The sequence below is a fragment of the Toxorhynchites rutilus genome, chromosome 3 (assembly GCF_029784135.1).
Source record: "Toxorhynchites rutilus septentrionalis strain SRP chromosome 3, ASM2978413v1, whole genome shotgun sequence".
Classification (NCBI taxonomy): domain Eukaryota; kingdom Metazoa; phylum Arthropoda; class Insecta; order Diptera; family Culicidae; genus Toxorhynchites; species Toxorhynchites rutilus.
This window is the reverse complement of record NC_073746.1, coordinates 221,650,805-221,668,785: the sequence shown is the minus strand read 5'-3', so window position 1 is coordinate 221,668,785 and position 17,981 is coordinate 221,650,805. Positions and strand designations below refer to the sequence as shown.

General features: G+C 37.3%; 2 protein-coding genes across 17 annotated transcripts in view; both read left to right on the top strand.

Moving 5' to 3' along the window:
* LOC129775503 (alpha-tocopherol transfer protein-like) overlaps positions 1-6,482 on the top strand; it is a 53,881-nt gene extending 47,399 nt beyond the window's left edge. For all 5 annotated transcript variants that reach the window (XM_055780315.1, XM_055780311.1, XM_055780310.1 and 2 more), the window contains exons 2-5: positions 112-375; positions 593-784; positions 875-1,295; positions 6,143-6,482. In XM_055780315.1, coding sequence (XP_055636290.1) covers positions 284-375; positions 593-784; positions 875-1,295; positions 6,143-6,322 — 885 coding nt within the window. In that variant the 5' untranslated portion in view covers positions 112-283 and the 3' untranslated portion in view covers positions 6,323-6,482. The remainder of the gene's footprint in view (positions 1-111; positions 376-592; positions 785-874; positions 1,296-6,142) is intronic.
* Positions 6,483-7,389: 907 nt separating this feature from the next.
* The window catches only part of LOC129779662 (RIMS-binding protein 2), a 196,369-nt gene continuing 185,777 nt past the window's right edge, over positions 7,390-17,981 (top strand). For 4 of the 12 annotated variants that reach the window (XM_055787264.1, XM_055787265.1, XM_055787263.1 and 1 more), the window contains exon 1: positions 7,391-8,782. The gene's annotated coding sequence lies outside the window, so the exon portion shown is untranslated. Of the gene's footprint in view, positions 8,826-17,981 lie in introns of all 12 variants that reach the window. The other 8 variants (XM_055787268.1, XM_055787267.1, XM_055787269.1 and 5 more) reach the window with 6 other exon arrangements.

Below are 17,981 nucleotides of genomic sequence, written 5' to 3'. Positions count from 1 at the left end.
TGGATTATGTTGTAAACGTTTTTCAACATCGGTTAGAGATAGGGTTAATTAATAACTATGTTTTATAATTCGTATTATTATGTTTATGTTTTGAATTTCTTACGTTTTCAGATGAGATCGTTCGCTGTCAACGATGTTCACCGGGCATGATGAAAGCATTATATTCAATCGTTCTTCTTCCATCTAATTGATTCGAAAATCTTGCTACTAATGGCTAGTGGCAGGTAACCTATGCGCCAGTAAAAATAATGATACAACGCATTAGCCAACAAAGTGTGCCAAAATGACAACCTTATCACATCCTTACAAAGACTGTCCGGAACCGAAGGAAGTTCCACCTCAATTCAGAAGGGATGTGGATGCGCTGTTTGAATGGTGAGTGAAGAATAATTCATCGGTAAATTATGTTTGCCTATTGAGATGAGTTCACAGTATTTGGGTCCTACCAGGTCCGAACGCTCCGGGACTCTTATTAGTCTAATGGGCGTGTGATCCGAATCATACGTTCATCGTTTATGGTGATGGGACACTTGAGAGCATAAATAATGAGATTGAATTCTAATCAATCACTACTAATTTGGTTACTCGACAGGATCAAACAGCAGCCACGTTTTCCAGCATATACGAGAAACCATGCTCATCTGTTCCTCCATGCGTGCCTCTGGGATGTGGAGAATGCTAAAAAAGCATTGCATAAATATGGTCACATCCATGCCACGGCACCGGATATTTTCGACAACCGGGATGTGCTCTTGTCTGGATCGCAAAGTGTGCTGAACATGGCGTAATAGTTGTGCTTCACGAGTTTATTTTTGAACATACTGTGCATTACTAATACGTTCTGTTTCTATATCTATTTTTCGGTACCCACTAGCCAGCTGGTTTCGCTGCCGAAATTAACACCGGAAGGATATCGATTATTGTGCTATCGTTTGTCCGACACTGATCCTTCACGGATGAACTTTGGCGAGGCGATAAAATTATTCTGCATGTTTAACGATGTCCAAATCAGCAAAGATGGACCTATCGAGGGCTACATAGTCATTTTCGATATGAAGGGTGTACGATTGGGACACTTAGCCCGTGTGCAATTTTCTCCGTTAAGAGTTTTTATGAGCTACATCCAAGATGCTCATCCAGTGCGGCTGAAAAAAATCTACATAGTGCACACAGCGTCGTTCATCAATCAGGTGATGGCACTGATAAAACCTCTAATAAGATCTGAGCTCCTGGGCCTGTTGCAATTTTGTACTTCCGGGCCGTTGGACATTCTGGAAGCTGAACTCTTACCACAGGTGAGTACATAGTGTAGGTAGACAAAAGTAAATAATATTTCTCTTGAAACTATCGGATCGGAGTGAAACTATCACTCAAAAAGAAAATCGGAAAACATATTGATTTTGCCCTAATATTATTCATTCAGCGCTCAAGTTGCTCCATCCTGAATTTGTGTGGCCTGTAAATTTGGCTTATTTTCCGATTTAGCAATTTTACAAATTTCGACTTCGAAAAAATTTCAAGACCTAAAAGACTTTGGCAAGGCTTTAGGAGAATTGAGATATTTTTTACATAATAAATCAAACATTTACGATGGTATGTATCTCAGTTATTAAATGTATATTTTTTAAATATTGAGTCATTATCAACGTCAATGATGTTTCTAAATAATCTAGAGGAACGTCTCACCGTTGTATTAATGCGGCATTTTTATTAATATTTATTTAACAACCAATTGGCACCAATTAACATGTATGGCAAGTATTCTAAATGGCAAGCAGATTTGCCAATCTTTTTGGTTTTTCAGGGATTCCCAGACCTTTTCGCACGTTCCCTGATATCCTGACAAACACTTATTTTTTCCTGATTTAACTGGAATGGTCCTGATTTTTCCTGATTTTCGAATTTACTTCATCAGAAAAAGATTTATCCGCATTAGTTATAATGGGGTCCGTGCCAAAGTTTCCCTGGTTGGAAATGAAAGCCGTCATAATTCGCGTTGACGGCATTTGAGCATATATTTACGAGTTTGGGGAGCATCAAATATAATATTAGATTTCCAGGTGGAAGAATACGATTTAGAATAAAAATTATGAATGAAAATAATCTTCTCCGCATCATATTAGTATTCTATAAAAAAAACGGATTTTTGCAGGTGGCGAAAAAATCTCATCGGAAAATTGTATCTGTTTCAGAGTTTCAGTAAGAATATCGGAGATGTATAGATAAATGGTTAAATAAGAGTCAGGAGTACGTGGTTTAAGTAATTAAATAGCATGATGCAAAAATTTTCTTACAAATGTTAACATTTTAAACTGGCTTCGTGCCTTTTGGTTTGATAGATCTAATTTGTGATTTGGGTCTCGAACATTCGAATTTGGGACCCAAATTATGATCCCGAACTTGAAAGTCGCCACCATACGTCGACACTGTACAACTGTTTCAACATACTTTAGAATAAAAAAATATTACTTAATGTTTTTTGAAGCTTTCTTGCTTAACCATTTGTCTATACATTTCGTGATATTTCCACAAAAAACTCATCATTATAATATACAATCATAAACTACAGTTTTCGTTTAATAATTTTCATTTCAGAATACACATTTGATAGGGAAAAGTTAAATTTCATGCGTATTTTTTTAATTTTAAAAATGCGTTTATAAAAACCTGTACAATCCATTATGATTTTCGCTTCACAATGACAGAAGCTCAATTGATGAATTTACGCAAAGCTGAATCAGCTCATGCGAAACCTACATTAGAGCTAAGAACCACAAATGCGACGATGCTTGTTTATTCTACGCACTGAAAAGCAAGATTCGGTCGTGATTATTCATTTTATTTCTATTTATATTCATTAAAATTAAGAAAGTTACGGCTTTGTATATTTACGATGGTTTCAACACGCGATTGGAACAAAGTCATTGATAATCTTGGAAAACTTTAAGTTTGATAATGCATACAGGTTATGAATACTGTGGATAATGGTGATGGAATCGATATCATATTAAGTTGGATGATATAATCGAAAATGTAAGAGCCGATACGAGAAGGATTTGCAGTATTTTTAGCGCAACACATGCTACTTATGGTTTACCTAGCTGAAAAAATAAGAATTTCCCAGGCAGCTTGGTTTTGATGGCTGTATTGGGGAAACCATCAATCGGGCCTAGCAAAACGGGGCAGTTAGGGCGCTTAAATAACGCTTGACATTTTACAGTTACATTTTATTAATAGTGACAGATGCATAGAAATATTTCCCATCAATTGATGCAAAAATCTTTCCAATCTATAAAGAAATGTTCGAGTAATAAACATTCGAAATCCCTCATTTTTTCCTACATGTTCTGTGTTTAGGAACCCGGAACAACTTTTCGTTGTTTCCTGAGCTGAAAAAACACCTTAGAGTCCATCGATTTACCAAGAATATATAGTAAAAGCATCGGAGGCGATTTTCGAGAAGCTTTGAGAAAACTTCTTTTATCAGACCTTCTAGAAGTGGAAAACTCGCTGGGAATTGTGTATTTTATCGGAAGTACTTTAAAAGCATGTAATTGAATTCTTGAATAAATGCATTTTTCGTTTTTTGGCGATTTTACTGAGAGTTGTTTCTGATTGCTCCTCGTAGGAATCGCCTCTCTATCTATACAACAATGAATTGATAGCACTGTTCACGTAGAATGACGTTATCTTGACCGCGTCTAATCATCAAACGATTCACATAAAAATTCATTCAGCGCACTCTCTTGTTTGTTTAGCGTCCTCTAACCACATGTTCATAATATCGAAATTACTTCAAAATGTGTAATGATGATCACAATAAATGAAGTGGTGGAATTTTGTTGATTAATGTTCATGCAATATACCTGTGGTACCTTCAGAGCTGCCGGAGGATTTTTCGTCAAAGAAATTTCTTACAACTTGTACTGTGGTCACGCGTATTCTAGAGCGTGTTATTCAGAATACAGTAAATGTGTATTGTTTGGCATAAGAAATATCAACTAAGTACTACTAATAATAATGACGCAAGTAATAGCTATGTTAAGAAGGCAAATGTTCCGCTGGGGACGTTTATGCCGTTCAATAGGAAGAAGAAGAAGATGTATAACAGGGTGTCTTAAATAGTTTTATATGTGCTAAGAATAGAATAATCAAGAAGATCAATTGGCTTTTAGTCAAATCCGGGGATTAATTTGATGGTTTTCGGAAAAATGAAAATATTTTTGAAGTGTTTTATTTAATCCACACCCAATTATTTTTAAAATCAGTACTGGTGCCAAGGTTACAAACGGTATGAAATATGAACATTTCAAAACATAGCTTTGAAGTAAAATTGATCAACTGAGACGGAGGCTGAAAGTCTCAAAAATAAAGAATAAAAAAAATTAAATTGATCAATTTTTTTTCATTATTTTCTATTGTAATATGCACGAAAATGTATAGAAATTCACTGATTTCTTTACCTATGGTAATATAAATGAGAATTCAAAGGTTTGAGGATACCAAATCTTATTCAATCCGCATAAAGGTGTAGTCGTGCCTTTCTCATATCTCGATCTGAAGTTTGAGCTGCAGGGCATCCGGACATTGTCCGGGTTAGCCTAATGTGGTCAAAAACACTTGAAACGGTCACCAATTGACAAATATCGAACTTCATATATGTATTCGGTTCTGGTCATAAAGTGGTCACTTTCCTCAGAAACCTGATCCGAAACATATCCGGGTTACGTCATATCAGATATGTTTCAACTCATCACAAATAAGCTAGTTTCGAAAAATCATTAGGTTTCATATGGCGGGTTTTGTATTGTTTTAGATTCCACTAAATTTGTTTCCGCCATATGGCCACTAAACTTGATTCCGCCTGGAATCCGTGGACCAATATCGATAAAACTTTGAAAGATTCTCAAATGAACCAAAATGGGGTTTCAAATGAAATTTATCGTGTCCAATTCGGATCGACCGATTCTGGGATAATTTAGCCGCAACATTGGTTGTCTGGTTAAGAAATAAAAGTTGTCTTTCGTGGTGCTTTTTTTGTAAAATTTATTTCCTCACTTGTTTAAAATGCAATTTTAACTGATTATTATTCATCTCGTAAAGCATCAGCACAGTGTGAATTGATTTGTTTAGCGTCTATAAGGGGGGGACCCCTGTCTGGAAGGTCGAAAAATTATTAATTTTCGTTATTTGTTTCCGGATGTAAGAATAAAGTGAAGTAACGTGATATTTTGATTATTGTTTAAGGTATAATTGAAGATATATTTCCCATTTTTTTATTGCACGAATATTGATTATTACGCTGTTGACAGCTGGATACGTAGATGCTGTCTGAAAATTGGTACCTTGTTGGTGGTATCGGTTCTGATGTAACGGAGTGTCGCAGAACGAATTCCAAAGAATACTTTGAAATTTAAGGACAATACCTAAAGCGTTACATAAGGGTTTTGAAAATTCGAAAAAATACTAAAATGGCGGCCATTTATGTTAAAAATGAGTTATTCTTCATGAAAACTCGCTGTTTTGAAGCTAATAGAATATCGAAAATGAGATATCAATAAACGGCTATGTACACTTTAGACGATTCATTTTTACATGTTGAAAAAATATGGCTTTGAGGAAAACGCGTTTACAGATTCGTACAGCAATGCTATTTCCCTTGAGGTGACCCCATAGTTTTTGCTGAAACTTTCCAACGAGATCAAATGTCGAAAAACCCTTTTAGGACAACATTTCTGAGGGCATAAATTTCCCAAAAATGCAAAAAAAAAAGAAAATTCGATTTTTGATCCTCCAGACCGGGGTCCCCCCTTAAACTTGCTCAAACTACCATATACATCAGACTAGCAATGCACCGTGCAATTTTTCCCTGTTTTCAGAACTGAACAGACCTATGGAAGGACGAAGATTTTGCTTCGAGGATTAGAAGAAGAGTTGCCGCATGTGTTCATATTTTAGGGGGATTATTTTGAACATTTGTAATGAATTATTCTTTCATTATTATGTCATAAAAATTATTATTACAAAAATATAATATAAACATTTTATATTTTTCATAATAGTATGAGCAAAACATTTTACAACACACCTCGAATAATTCATAAAAAGGCTTTTGATTATTTACTTTGTTTTCCAATTGCAGGACTACGGTGGCACGTTACCAGAAATGGCAGCTTTGTATGGAGAACAGAGGAATGAACTCGAAACCGAATACCGAGAATGGTTAATTAACTCCGCTGTTTTGAAGGAAGCTCCCAAGGAAAAGAATAACCCCTCCATGAGGCCTCCAGTGAGATCGTTCCGTGGATTGGAGATTGACTAGACGCCCCCCCGCCAGAATATTTATTTATTTAATGCGAGGAGGTGCAGGAGGGACATCGTTTCAGTAGTGTGACAAAAAATATAGAACATTTGGTTGAGGCATATCGTAAAAAATAGACTTGTAGTGTGTCAAATGGTTATTAAAATTATTGTATGAAAAATGATTTTTTTTTATTTCACAATCCGTCTAATCGAAAATTGACACGAAAATAATTTTTCATTGACTTTAAAAAGAGGTATAGTTATGAATTCATAAGTGATTTCACAAGTGAAATGAGTAAAGTGGGAAAAAAATATTGAAAAGATTAACTTTTACGGGAAAGTATACCGCTTCCGTCGGAGTTGTTCTAAAAGAAAGCTGGCAATACATAGTAAAAAGTCGTGAACATGCAACAGATTTTCACAGTTTGCTGCAAAATACCGCAAATAAACTTAAAAAATCGTACAAACATTGACTTTCGCATCCCTCTTACTCACGTTGCTCGTGCAACAACGAAGGCTATGTTGATTAAAAGTCTATTGGTGTTTTCGCCCCTGGCTTTGTGATAAGACCCAAGGGAGGAAGCAAGTGGCGTTGAGAAAAAAAAACGATGACAAGGATTGTTACACATGAATAAGAGAATGCATTTGCCTTGTAAGCGAGAGCGAAAGAGACACCCGAATTTTCCACGGTAATAAATGACTTTCAGGTGCTATTACCCTAATCTGTGCTGCAGGGTGATCACTGGGGCCCAGAAGACAAACAGTACTAGATAAAACGAGAGAAAAACACGGCTTGTCACCCTGCAGATAGGGAAAACCTTTTTTTTCTATCAGAGTTTTTCCTTTGAGTTCATCTTCGTTGTAATTCGCCGGAAAAGTAACGCGCAGAAGCGAGCTTTAGGAGAGCTTTTCTCACCGTTTTCCGAGACCGTCCATATCTCTACGGTGGTATTCCGCTCGCTCCCACTGATGGGCCTATGGTGCCATCCTGTTTGGGGCCCACTTCGGCGCAGGTGCGCCAGATGTCGCTCCAAGCCATTAATCGATGTTCTGACATCGTCGTTAGGCCACTGGTACTTGTGCTGGTTTCTTGACTCTTGTTTCGCATACGGAGAGTATCGTACAACGGCACCAGATAGTGACCCATTTTTCGGGCGTGCGGACCGTTTTTACCTTCTGCACCAGTTTTGAATTTATTCCTTTTTACTAGGAAAAATCGGAATTTGTTTCAAGGCCAGGAACAGTTCTATTCTCTAAAGTGAAAGATACAGCGATCAAGAGGGAAATCTTTGGCGTTCATTGTTCCACACGAAAAAAAACTGGAGATATCAGGAGAATCGATATGGGATTATTATTAGAACAAGATGTATTGGGTAATTGATGCTGATATACTCATTATACGCTAGAAGTGATCATGGTATCATGTTAGTGGTTCAGAAAGTTTGCTAAATTAGGGCTGAACAGGAAAATATGGAGAAGATTGCGTGCTTGCAAGACAATTTGCTTCCTGCAGAAATCGAACACGTAACTCGATTATGAGATAAATGGAGGTATTTCCATCAGTTGTGAAGTGTGCGTATCAGCCGAGAGCAGAAGTTGTGACGGAAAAAAAGTGTTTAATGCAGATGAAATTTATTCAAAACTAAGAAAAGGATATTTCGTGAAAAATGAGAAAAATGATTTCATCCTTCCTTGTTACAGATAAGGTGTGAGAGAGAGAATATAGCAGACCACAAGTGAGCATGAGAGAAAGAGACAAAATTCGAAATCGAGCAAGTCGATAAATCTCCGAGAAAAGAAGGTTAATTAAAACTTTTTTTTGTGGCAAAAAGTTTTTGTTGTCGGCTTATGAAATGGTCTGTATCTTGTAGATCGAGAAACTATTTCGTCCGATACTCTAAAACGTGAATGTAGTGCTGAGTGAATAGCCGTTCGATACGCCAGTTCTCAATTCAGGAGTAAAATGAATCCGCTAAACTCTTGAACGACAAGTGAAAAGCTATTATTTCTCCAGACTTCCTTCGGTTGGCAAGCCACAGATGATGGTGCGGAATTGAAGTCGAAGGAGTATATTTAAGGAATTTCATATTAAACTTCGACACAGTTGAAGATGAACGTCATCGATAGATGATGAAATATCGAGTTTGTGAAAAAATAAAGTAGGAATAGCGTATGCATCATTTAATAAATCATCAATTACACCCTGTACTGTTGGTCTATTGCAGCAACTTTCTGAGTATGTGATTATTCGTGTGTCTGTGAAGTATATGTGAAAAAGTGTTTCTGTTTGCACCTTTGGAGAATTCTTTAGCAAGAAAACAGAAGAATATAAAAAACTCATTGACAAGCATCATATCCTCAACGTTCCTGAACTGTGTCCAGAGTCACGAGCCCAGCGAAGAGCGAGCGAAACCATTCACCAGAACGGACATCTCAAATTATTGTGATGCTGTAAAACAACCTGACATCCATTGTATAGGTCAGTACACGAAAGCTTTTTTCATCTCTACACTCGCGACAAGGTATAATCAATATTGCTAATTTCAACTCGGAACAGTTACTTTCGAATCGACCAATGGGTATTGATGTAATATATTTTGACTGATCTGAAGCACAATCAATATGGTGCAAGAAAGAACATAATGAATAAATCCACCGTGGTCTCGTAAAGATTCCGCTTGTCACGTGTTACACGAAAAGATATTCGGCGGCTGCGGAGTGTCACCTCACACAAAGAAAAGGGATTGGTTGATCGGTGATTCGTGTTTTTGTTATCAATTATCGTGTTATGGATTCTTCTGATTATAGAATTTGGTATATTTTGTTATGGAATACATTAATAGTTTGTTTGAAATTTCAAATAAATAAAGCAAGGAACACGTTTATTGAAACCTAAAACATGTCGTAATCACTAATCTGGATATTATAATTATTATTATTGCTATCGAACGAATATTATTTCGTGAATTTACAATTGCTGGTTCAGGTTAATCCATCCAATCGCCTATTCGCGTAGGCCAAACTTCTGGTCCTGTCATAACGTTTTATCAACATTTTGCACTATTTAGTTTTGATGTAAAATCAGTTACAGCATTTGCCTTTAAACTTTTAATTCCAACAGCCCACGCCATATCCGTGATTCGTGTCAAAAATGCTCGGTTTGTATTGCCATTTAATCATGAAAAGACTTATACTCGAGGAACGTCATTCATATGACGTTTTTTATCATCAAAATTCGTGCTATGTGGAAAATATATTTCACAATTTTAGACAATTTTATCAAGTTTAGTGACGAAGCTCATTTCTAGATGAATTGACACATACTGTCAAATATATTAGGTTGGGGAAAAAGAAATCCATTATTTTGAATGAATAAAATCATAGAAATAATCTAAGTTGACCGGCATGTTAGTAGTCGTTGCATCTCCCAGGAGCTAAAGATCGGTCATAAAACAGCTTTCAACCATTTGCGCAAAGGTGGATTCAAAATGTTGGTATTAATTGGTGTGACGAATTTGGATCTTCATTTGCATCCATGATCAAATGGAATGGAATTGACACATTTCTCAAACACAGTGCAAAGACTGGCCAAGCAAAAACAGTGTGCGAAGAAAATGTTTTATAGTTTAGTTTTAGGATGCTGAACACGAATCTGGCATTCGTTTTTTATTTGGGATCGTGCATCAAGCATGTGGTCCAATTTTCTTGGGATTTTATGGCACCCTCCCCCCGTGGTATTTATCACATACTGTTTTATATAATTTTATGACCTTTGACCTAAAGCAACCCCGCTGGACGGCCCCTCAAATCAAACAAATTATGCTCTAAATATAAAAGATTTTCTTTATATTACAAATTAAAACAATCATCATCTTCTTCTTCTCCATAACTGTAATCTGATTCAACGCCCTTTTTTCCTGATTCAACAATTGTTTTCTTCAATAGTAACAGTACATCTGAAAGTCTTTTACAATAACTTTTCTTTTCAAAATAAGTGGTTATTATTGAACATGTTCAGATAAGAAGATAATTGAATATATTATGATTAGCATTTTCTCGACTATTTTCACGAGGGAAATGTACTAGGGCATGTTGAATTATTTTATTACTTTTCTCTTGAGCCTCTTCGGCCATTCTTTCTATACGTGATATAGGGTAACTTCGATATAACGTACATTTTACTTTCAAAATTGTACGTTATATCGAAGCATAATAAAGAACTCACAAACGTAGCCTATAATACATTATTGTGTTGCTGTTTTAGTAAAGTTAATGAATAAATTCAATTAGAAGACGAATCCAGCCTTTCTCATGATGTTTCGGCCTTCGTACTGTTGATTAACGCTTGATTCATTTAGAATGTGGAATCACAAAACCAGCTGAATTTCGGGATTGATTAAAGGCACAAAACATATTTTAGCATCACAATACAGATAATTCATTGTTCTTTAAGAAAAAAAATATTCAAAACAAATTTACTTTACACTTTGGAAATGTGTACGTTATATCGAGGGTACGTTATAACGAGGGTACGTTATATCGAAGTTCCCCTGAATAATTTTATAACCATGAAGTAAAATTCTGTGCATATCAGTAGTTATATAGTATTGAGAGTACAAATCAATGTAACGTTTTGCTGTGTCGATATAGTAATTTTTTTCTGGATGTATCCGCATGGAGAAAGATATTTCTATAAGAATATTTCGAAGTCGTTTAATCAATTCTTAATCCACGCCAGTTATTTCGGAACTTGCTTCGGGATTCGCAAAAAATAACTATGAGCGTTATTGCCATCATTACTGTTGTCAGAACCTCCAGGCTTCGGTTTGTCAATCATGAGACCCATTCTAGTTTTGAAGCTTCCTAAATGTGAAAATTCCATTGATTGGTTATTGCTGGGCTGAAATAACTATTTGTTCTCAACTGATTTTTTTTGTCGGCATGGCATTTATTTCGAACCCAGATTTTCGCCAGCCGATATGAAATATGAATCATGCATTCATAGCAACGTATCCAACCACATTTAACTCCGATATTGTAACTTTACAAGCAAAGCAGCGTTACGCAGAAGTTGTATTTGTTAAGGAATTGTCGTATTTTCTATCAATCATTGTAAGGAATAATGAGAATGAAACAATACCTTTACTGCCTTTAGTCATTATCTACAAGGGCTGTAACTCATTATTTTCATTTTCTTTTTTATAACTTTTTCATGATAAATTTTGAGATGTTTAGCTCAAATTTATATTTTATACTCTACAGATTACTGTAAAACGAAAATTTTCATCAATGGATAATTGTGGTTCTGATTCAATTAAATCCAAATAAAATTCCAATATTGAAAAACTATAGTGAAAACAATTCTATAGCTTTTCTCACTAAAACGGCAATTTGCGCTGCAGCCGACAGTGTTCATTTGAAAGCTTAAGTTTTGAACTCAATTCTGTATGTAGTCAGAACCGTGGCAAATTGTGGCAACAACACTTTTTAGCTGGTTTTCTATAAAAAAATCACTTCTTTTTTTTGACGGACCTAATATGATCAAAATTTACAATATCTAATGAAAAATATTTGTTTTGTACAGTTTTTTGAACAACTATTCCGTTGACGCAAAAAAATCCAAGCTATCATTGAAGCTGCAGAGCGTTTCAAAATAATGTACTTTCTTTCAAGAAAATGTCAAAAAACGTAAATATGCCAAGCTTTGAAAATCATAAAAAATCAGATTTGATAATATTGCGCTCAAATTTGGGATTTAAGGGGATAGTACACTATGGAAACTTGAAAAAATAAAAATAATAATTATTGTTTAAAATGTTCTCTGGGATGTCTTCTTGACTAGTATAGTAGTATATAGTAGTATTTTTTTAGTAGTTAATTAATATTTATCTAACAAAATAGTGATATCAGACTATTCATAAAAACTTTAAACGTAATTAGGATTAATTGCAAGTTTTTCAAAGAAAACATGAAAAAGTTGTTTTTGGAAAAACTTTTACATAGTTTGCAGGGCTCATCTTCTTGTTGGGTATTGTATGGACTATTCATATTTTTTTTGATAATTTAAAATAAATACGATTTTAAGAAAAAATAATTTTAATTTTTAGTATAATAAAATATTTTATATCAGTGGAAATTCCGATTTTTTTTTTAGTTTTTAATGAAAACTTCAACAATTTCGATCATTTCATTCTTCGGTCACAGTTGTGTTGCTCTAATACTTTTCGAGTTAAAATTTTTGCTAAAAAAATCCAAAAAAAGAAGATTGGCTCTTTTGAAAAAGTTGTCTAATTTTGTTTGAGATTTCAAGTTTGCAAATTCACTTAAATGCCCTTACACCAACAATGTTTCACTGCAATCTGAGATGGTGCTGCCAACTCTTAAGACGAGTTTGCATGAAAAACGTCAATTATAATGCAATATTCATTGGGATTTTTATTACGCTTCCTAAGCTTATCACGAGCTGATTGTTTGAAAAAAATCCTTGAACCTAATGTTGTAATGTAATTAAATTCAAACAAAACGATCAGATGCAACCATATTTTTATTTCAATAGTTCATATGATAGAAATGTACCATATTAATCCGGTTTAAATCTGTCAGATTTTTCTTTGATATCTTCGTGCAAACATCTCATTGTTACAGCTATGGCTTACATGCCATAGCCTCCATATACAGGGTTTTCCAACTTTAAATTCCGAAAGTAAATTGAAATAATACACACTTAGAATTCAAATTTCGATGAAACTTGTTTTTTTTTTTATTAATTCGTTTATTTTTCAGGCTCAGTAACTTAAGTTTAAAGGAGCCGAATTCTTAAATATAATTTTAAAACTATATATATAAACAATTTTCTTACATCTATGGTTAGTAAGGTGGAAAACCGATTACTCGCGGTGTACTCGAGTTTAGAAGGGTGACATATTTTTAGGAGAAGGATGGGGCATAAGGAAACTGTAACAATGTTGATGAACACTCAATTCTTAAATCTGTTCGTATGTCTATAGTGTTTTTACATTTCAACTTATTCTACTATTTATAGCAAGGGGACGAATTACCCGCAAAGGAAGGAATGGAGGGTATAAGGACATAGGGACAATCACACACGAAGATCGATAGCTTTAAGGAAAACATATATATGGGACATGTAATCAAGGTCTAACCGAGCCAACACATCTCTCACCGGCACATTGGGCTGTCTTCCTCGGGCCCGAAGGGAGTTTTCTAAATTCGATCTGGCGACCAGATACACCTCGCACGACCAAACAACGTGCTCGATGTCGCGATAACCTTGGCCACAAACACAGAGATTGCTGCTGGCAAGATTGAAACGAAAGAGTAGTGCAGTGATTGGACATGAGTCAGGAGAAGGTGCGAATAAAGTCCCGACTCAATTCCAGTCTTTTGAACCACGGTTTGAGGCTAACCTTAGGGATAATCGAGTGAAACCAACGGCCCAATTCATCTTCATTCCACTTGCGTTGCCAGTTAGCGATGGTATTTTTGCGGACTAAAGAATAAAATTCATTGAAGGCGATTTGACGCTGATAAATATCGCCTTCAATTGCACCTACCTTTGCTAATGAGTCAGCCCTCTCATTACCCGGAATCGAGCAATGAGAAGGGACCCAGACAAAGGTAATGCCATAACAGCGTCTGGATAAAGCACTCAAAATTTTTCGTATTCTCTCAAGGAAGTACGGCGAGTGCTTTTCCGACCTCACTGAACGGATAGCTTCGACAGAACTAAGACTATCCGTTACAATGTAATAGTGTTCAACAGGTCGTGAGGCGACGCTGTCCAGCGCCCAATGAATTGCTCCCAATTCAGCAATATACACTGAGCAAGGATTCTGAAGACTGTGTGAGGTGCTAAAAAATTCGTTGAACACTCCAAATCCTGTGGACTCATTTATAGTGGACCCATCAGTAAAGTACATATTATCACAATTGATACCCCTATATTTTTCATCGAAGATCGTTGGAGCGATCCTCGATCGTTGGTAATCTGAATATCCATGGATATCTTGCTTCATGGACAGATCAAAATGCACAGAGGAATTGATGTAGTCAGGGAAACAAACACGGTTGGGAATATACGAAGAAGGATCAACCTGCATGGAGATGAATTCATGATATGAACTCATGAATCCGGAGTGAAAATTTAGCTCGATCAGCTGCTCAAAATTTCCGATCACCAATGGGTTCATGACCTTACACCGGATGAAGAACCGAAGAGATAATAAATTGAAGCGATCTTTTAGTGGGAGTAGGCCTGCCAAAACCTCGAGACTCATGGTATGCGTTGAGGGCATACATCCCAACGCAATACGGAGACAAAGATACTGAATTCGCTCGAGTTTAATGAGGTGTGTTTTGGCAGCTGATTGAAAACAGAAACTGCCATACTCCATCACTGAGAGAATAGTTTTTCGATACAATATTATAAGATCTTCGGGATGGGCTCCCCACCAGGTGCCGGTAATTGTACGGAGAAAGTTTATTCTTTGTTGGCATTTTTTACTCAGATACCTAATATGGGCCCCCCAAGTACATTTGGAGTCGAACCATACCCCAAGATACTTGAATGACATAGCATGAGTGATCGGTTTACCCAAAAGTTGAAGCTTTGGTTTTGCTGGTCTATGCTTCCTAGAAAAAACCACCATCTCTGTTTTCTCCGTGGGGAATTCGATCCCTAGCCCAATGGCCCAGGTTGAAAAATTGTTCAAAGTATCTTGTAAGGGTCCTTGCAGGTCGGATTCGTTTGATCCTATGACAGACACCACTCCATCATCTGCAAGTTGTCTTAGGCTGCAATTTTGTGTAAGGCAATTGTCGATGTCGCTTACATAGAAGTTGTACAAAAGGGGGCTTAAACATGAGCCCTGGGGGAGGGCCATGTAAGAGAACCGACTTACTGCCGAATCTCCGTGAGAAAAGTTCAAATGTTTCTCACAAAGCAAGTTATATAACATATTATTCAATAGAGGCGGCAGACCCCGAGAGTGTAATTTGTCTGACAAAACCTCTATTGAAACAGAATCAAAGGCCCCCTTTATGTCCAAGAATTCTGAAGCCATTTGTTTTTTTTCGGCGTAAGCCATTTGAATTTCTGAAGAAAGCAACGCAAGACAATCATTCGTCCCCTTGCCCCTGCGGAACCCATATTGTGTATCTGAGAGTAGGCCATTCGTTTCAACCCAACGATCAAGGCGAAACAAGATCATTTTCTCCAACAATTTCCGTATACAAGACAGCATTGCCATTGGGCGGTACGAATTGAAGTCGGACGCGGGTTTTCCGGGTTTTTTAATAGCTATAACTCGCACTTGTCTCCAATCATCTGGAACAATATTATGCTCCAGAAACTGATTGAATAAATTCAACAAGCGATGTTTCGCCACATCAGGGAGGTTTTTCAGCAAGTTGAACTTAATTCTATCCGATCCCGGAGCAGAATTGTTACAAGAAAGGAGAGCAAGAGAGAATTATACCATCGAAAACTCGGAATCAAGATCGTACGTATCTTGTGGTTTACCTCGAACAATTTTCTGCACAGGTGCGGAATCAGGACAAACCTTCCGTGCAAAATTAAAAATCCATCGATGTGAATATTCCTCGCTTTCATTCGATGAAGAGCGATTTCTCATGTTTCGAGCCACTTTCCATAATTTTTTCATTGACGTTTCTCGTGATAAACCTCCCACGAAATTTCGCCAATAAGCACGTTTTTTCCCTTTGATCAAATTTTTGAACTGTTTCCCAAGGGCTAAATACGTTTGAAAATTTTCAGGGGTTCCACGTTTCCGAAAAGCTTTAAATGCATTCGATTTATCCTGATGAAGCTTGGAACATTGGCTATCCCACCATGGATTGGGAGGCCTTCGACAAATGGTGGAGCCTGGGATGGGTTTCGTTTGAGCGCGAACCGCGCTGTCATATATCAAACGAGAAATGAAGTTATACTCCTCCAATGGAGGCAAACCATCTCTGGAATTGATGGCTAGAGCAATCGCGTCCGCATATTTTTTCCAGTCAATGTGTCTTGTGAGGTCATATGCCATGTTTATAGATTCTGAAGAATTCGACCCAATGGTGATGGAAATTTTGATTGGCAAGTGATCACTACCGTTGGGGTCCTGGATTACATTCCACTTGCAATCTAACGATAGTGAATTCGAGCAAAGCGAGAGGTCAAGAGCACTTGGTTTAGCAGGAGGTTTAGGTACACGTGTTGTTTCCCCAGTGTTTAAAACGGTGAAGCTGTTACAAAGGTCATATATCAACAATGAACGATTGTCATCGTACTGTTCCCCCCAGGCAGTTCCGTGAGAGTTGAAGTCTCCCAAGATCAATCGTGGCTCAGGAAGGAGTGAGCACATGTCAGCAAGTTGCTTGCGGCTAACCGCAGCTCTCGGAGGCCAATACAAGCTGACAATACAGAGGTCTTTGCCTCTGATGTTTGCATGACAAGCAACAGCTTCGATCCCTCCAATAGGTGGAAGGTCAATTCGAAAAAATGAGTGGCACTTATTGATCCCCAATAGCACCCCTCCGTATCTGTCATCACGGTCCAAGCGTATAATATTAAAATCGTGGAAAGAGAGATCATTTTGAGAAGAGAGCCAAGTTTCGGACAGAGCAAAAACATCACAGTTGAAGTTATGAATTAAAAATTTGAACGTATCCAATTTAGGTATAAGACTACGACAATTCCACTGTAAAACAGTGATATCCCCAACCTCTCTATTTAAATTAGACATCAAGAGAGATAATCATTGCAAGGAGGGGCCATGTTTGCATCAATTGTTGCAGAATTGTCTTTAATACTGGAAGCATTGAGATGACAATGGTTCTGATGGAGTCGGAAACATTAAAACACGTGAAGATTTGATCCACAAGGTCAGTCAACTTTATAAATTCCGATTGAGAAGTTGAGCTGGACGGACAAATAGGGACAGTTTGGGTTTTCGATGTCCCCTCGAGAGTCGTTCGAAGGTGAACTATTCCCACGGAAGCCAGGAGGAACCTGATTTTGCTTGTCCGCTGCACTCGATTTTTTAGGCAAGCTAACAGGGGTTTTCACCGGGGGGACTTGTTCTTGAAATTTGGGAGGGGTCACATTTTTGTGCCGGGGATTCCCTTTGAAAATACACGGTGTGCCCCCGCTAGCTGTGTCCGCTTCCATTTCGTCAACTGGCAACGTGGAAAAGGTATTGTGTGTCGATATTGATTGTTGTTGTTGTTGGGCCAGTGGAGAAGCGCCCTTCAAAATTTCCGCAAAAGTGCGCTTCGAGCGTTCCTTTAAAGAGCGCTTCTGTTTCTCCCAGCGACTCTTGTAAGTTTCACAAGCTGAGAGCACATGTGGAGTCCCCCCACAATATGGACACTCATGCTCAGTCGCACTGCAAGATTCGCCCACATGTTGCTCTCCGCAAGTTGCACAGCGCTCCTTGTTGCCACAATAAGCTGAAGTGTGGCCGACTGACTTGCATTTTTGGCAAGTCATGGGCTTTGGCACGAAGAGTCGCACCGGTAGCCTCAATTTGTCCACCATAACGTAGTCCGGGAGAGCGGAACCAGCAAAAGTTACTCTAAACGAGTCGGACGGCGTGAATTTTGTTATTTCCTTTTCTTGGGAGACTTTACCGAGTTGGCGACAGTCCAAGATTATG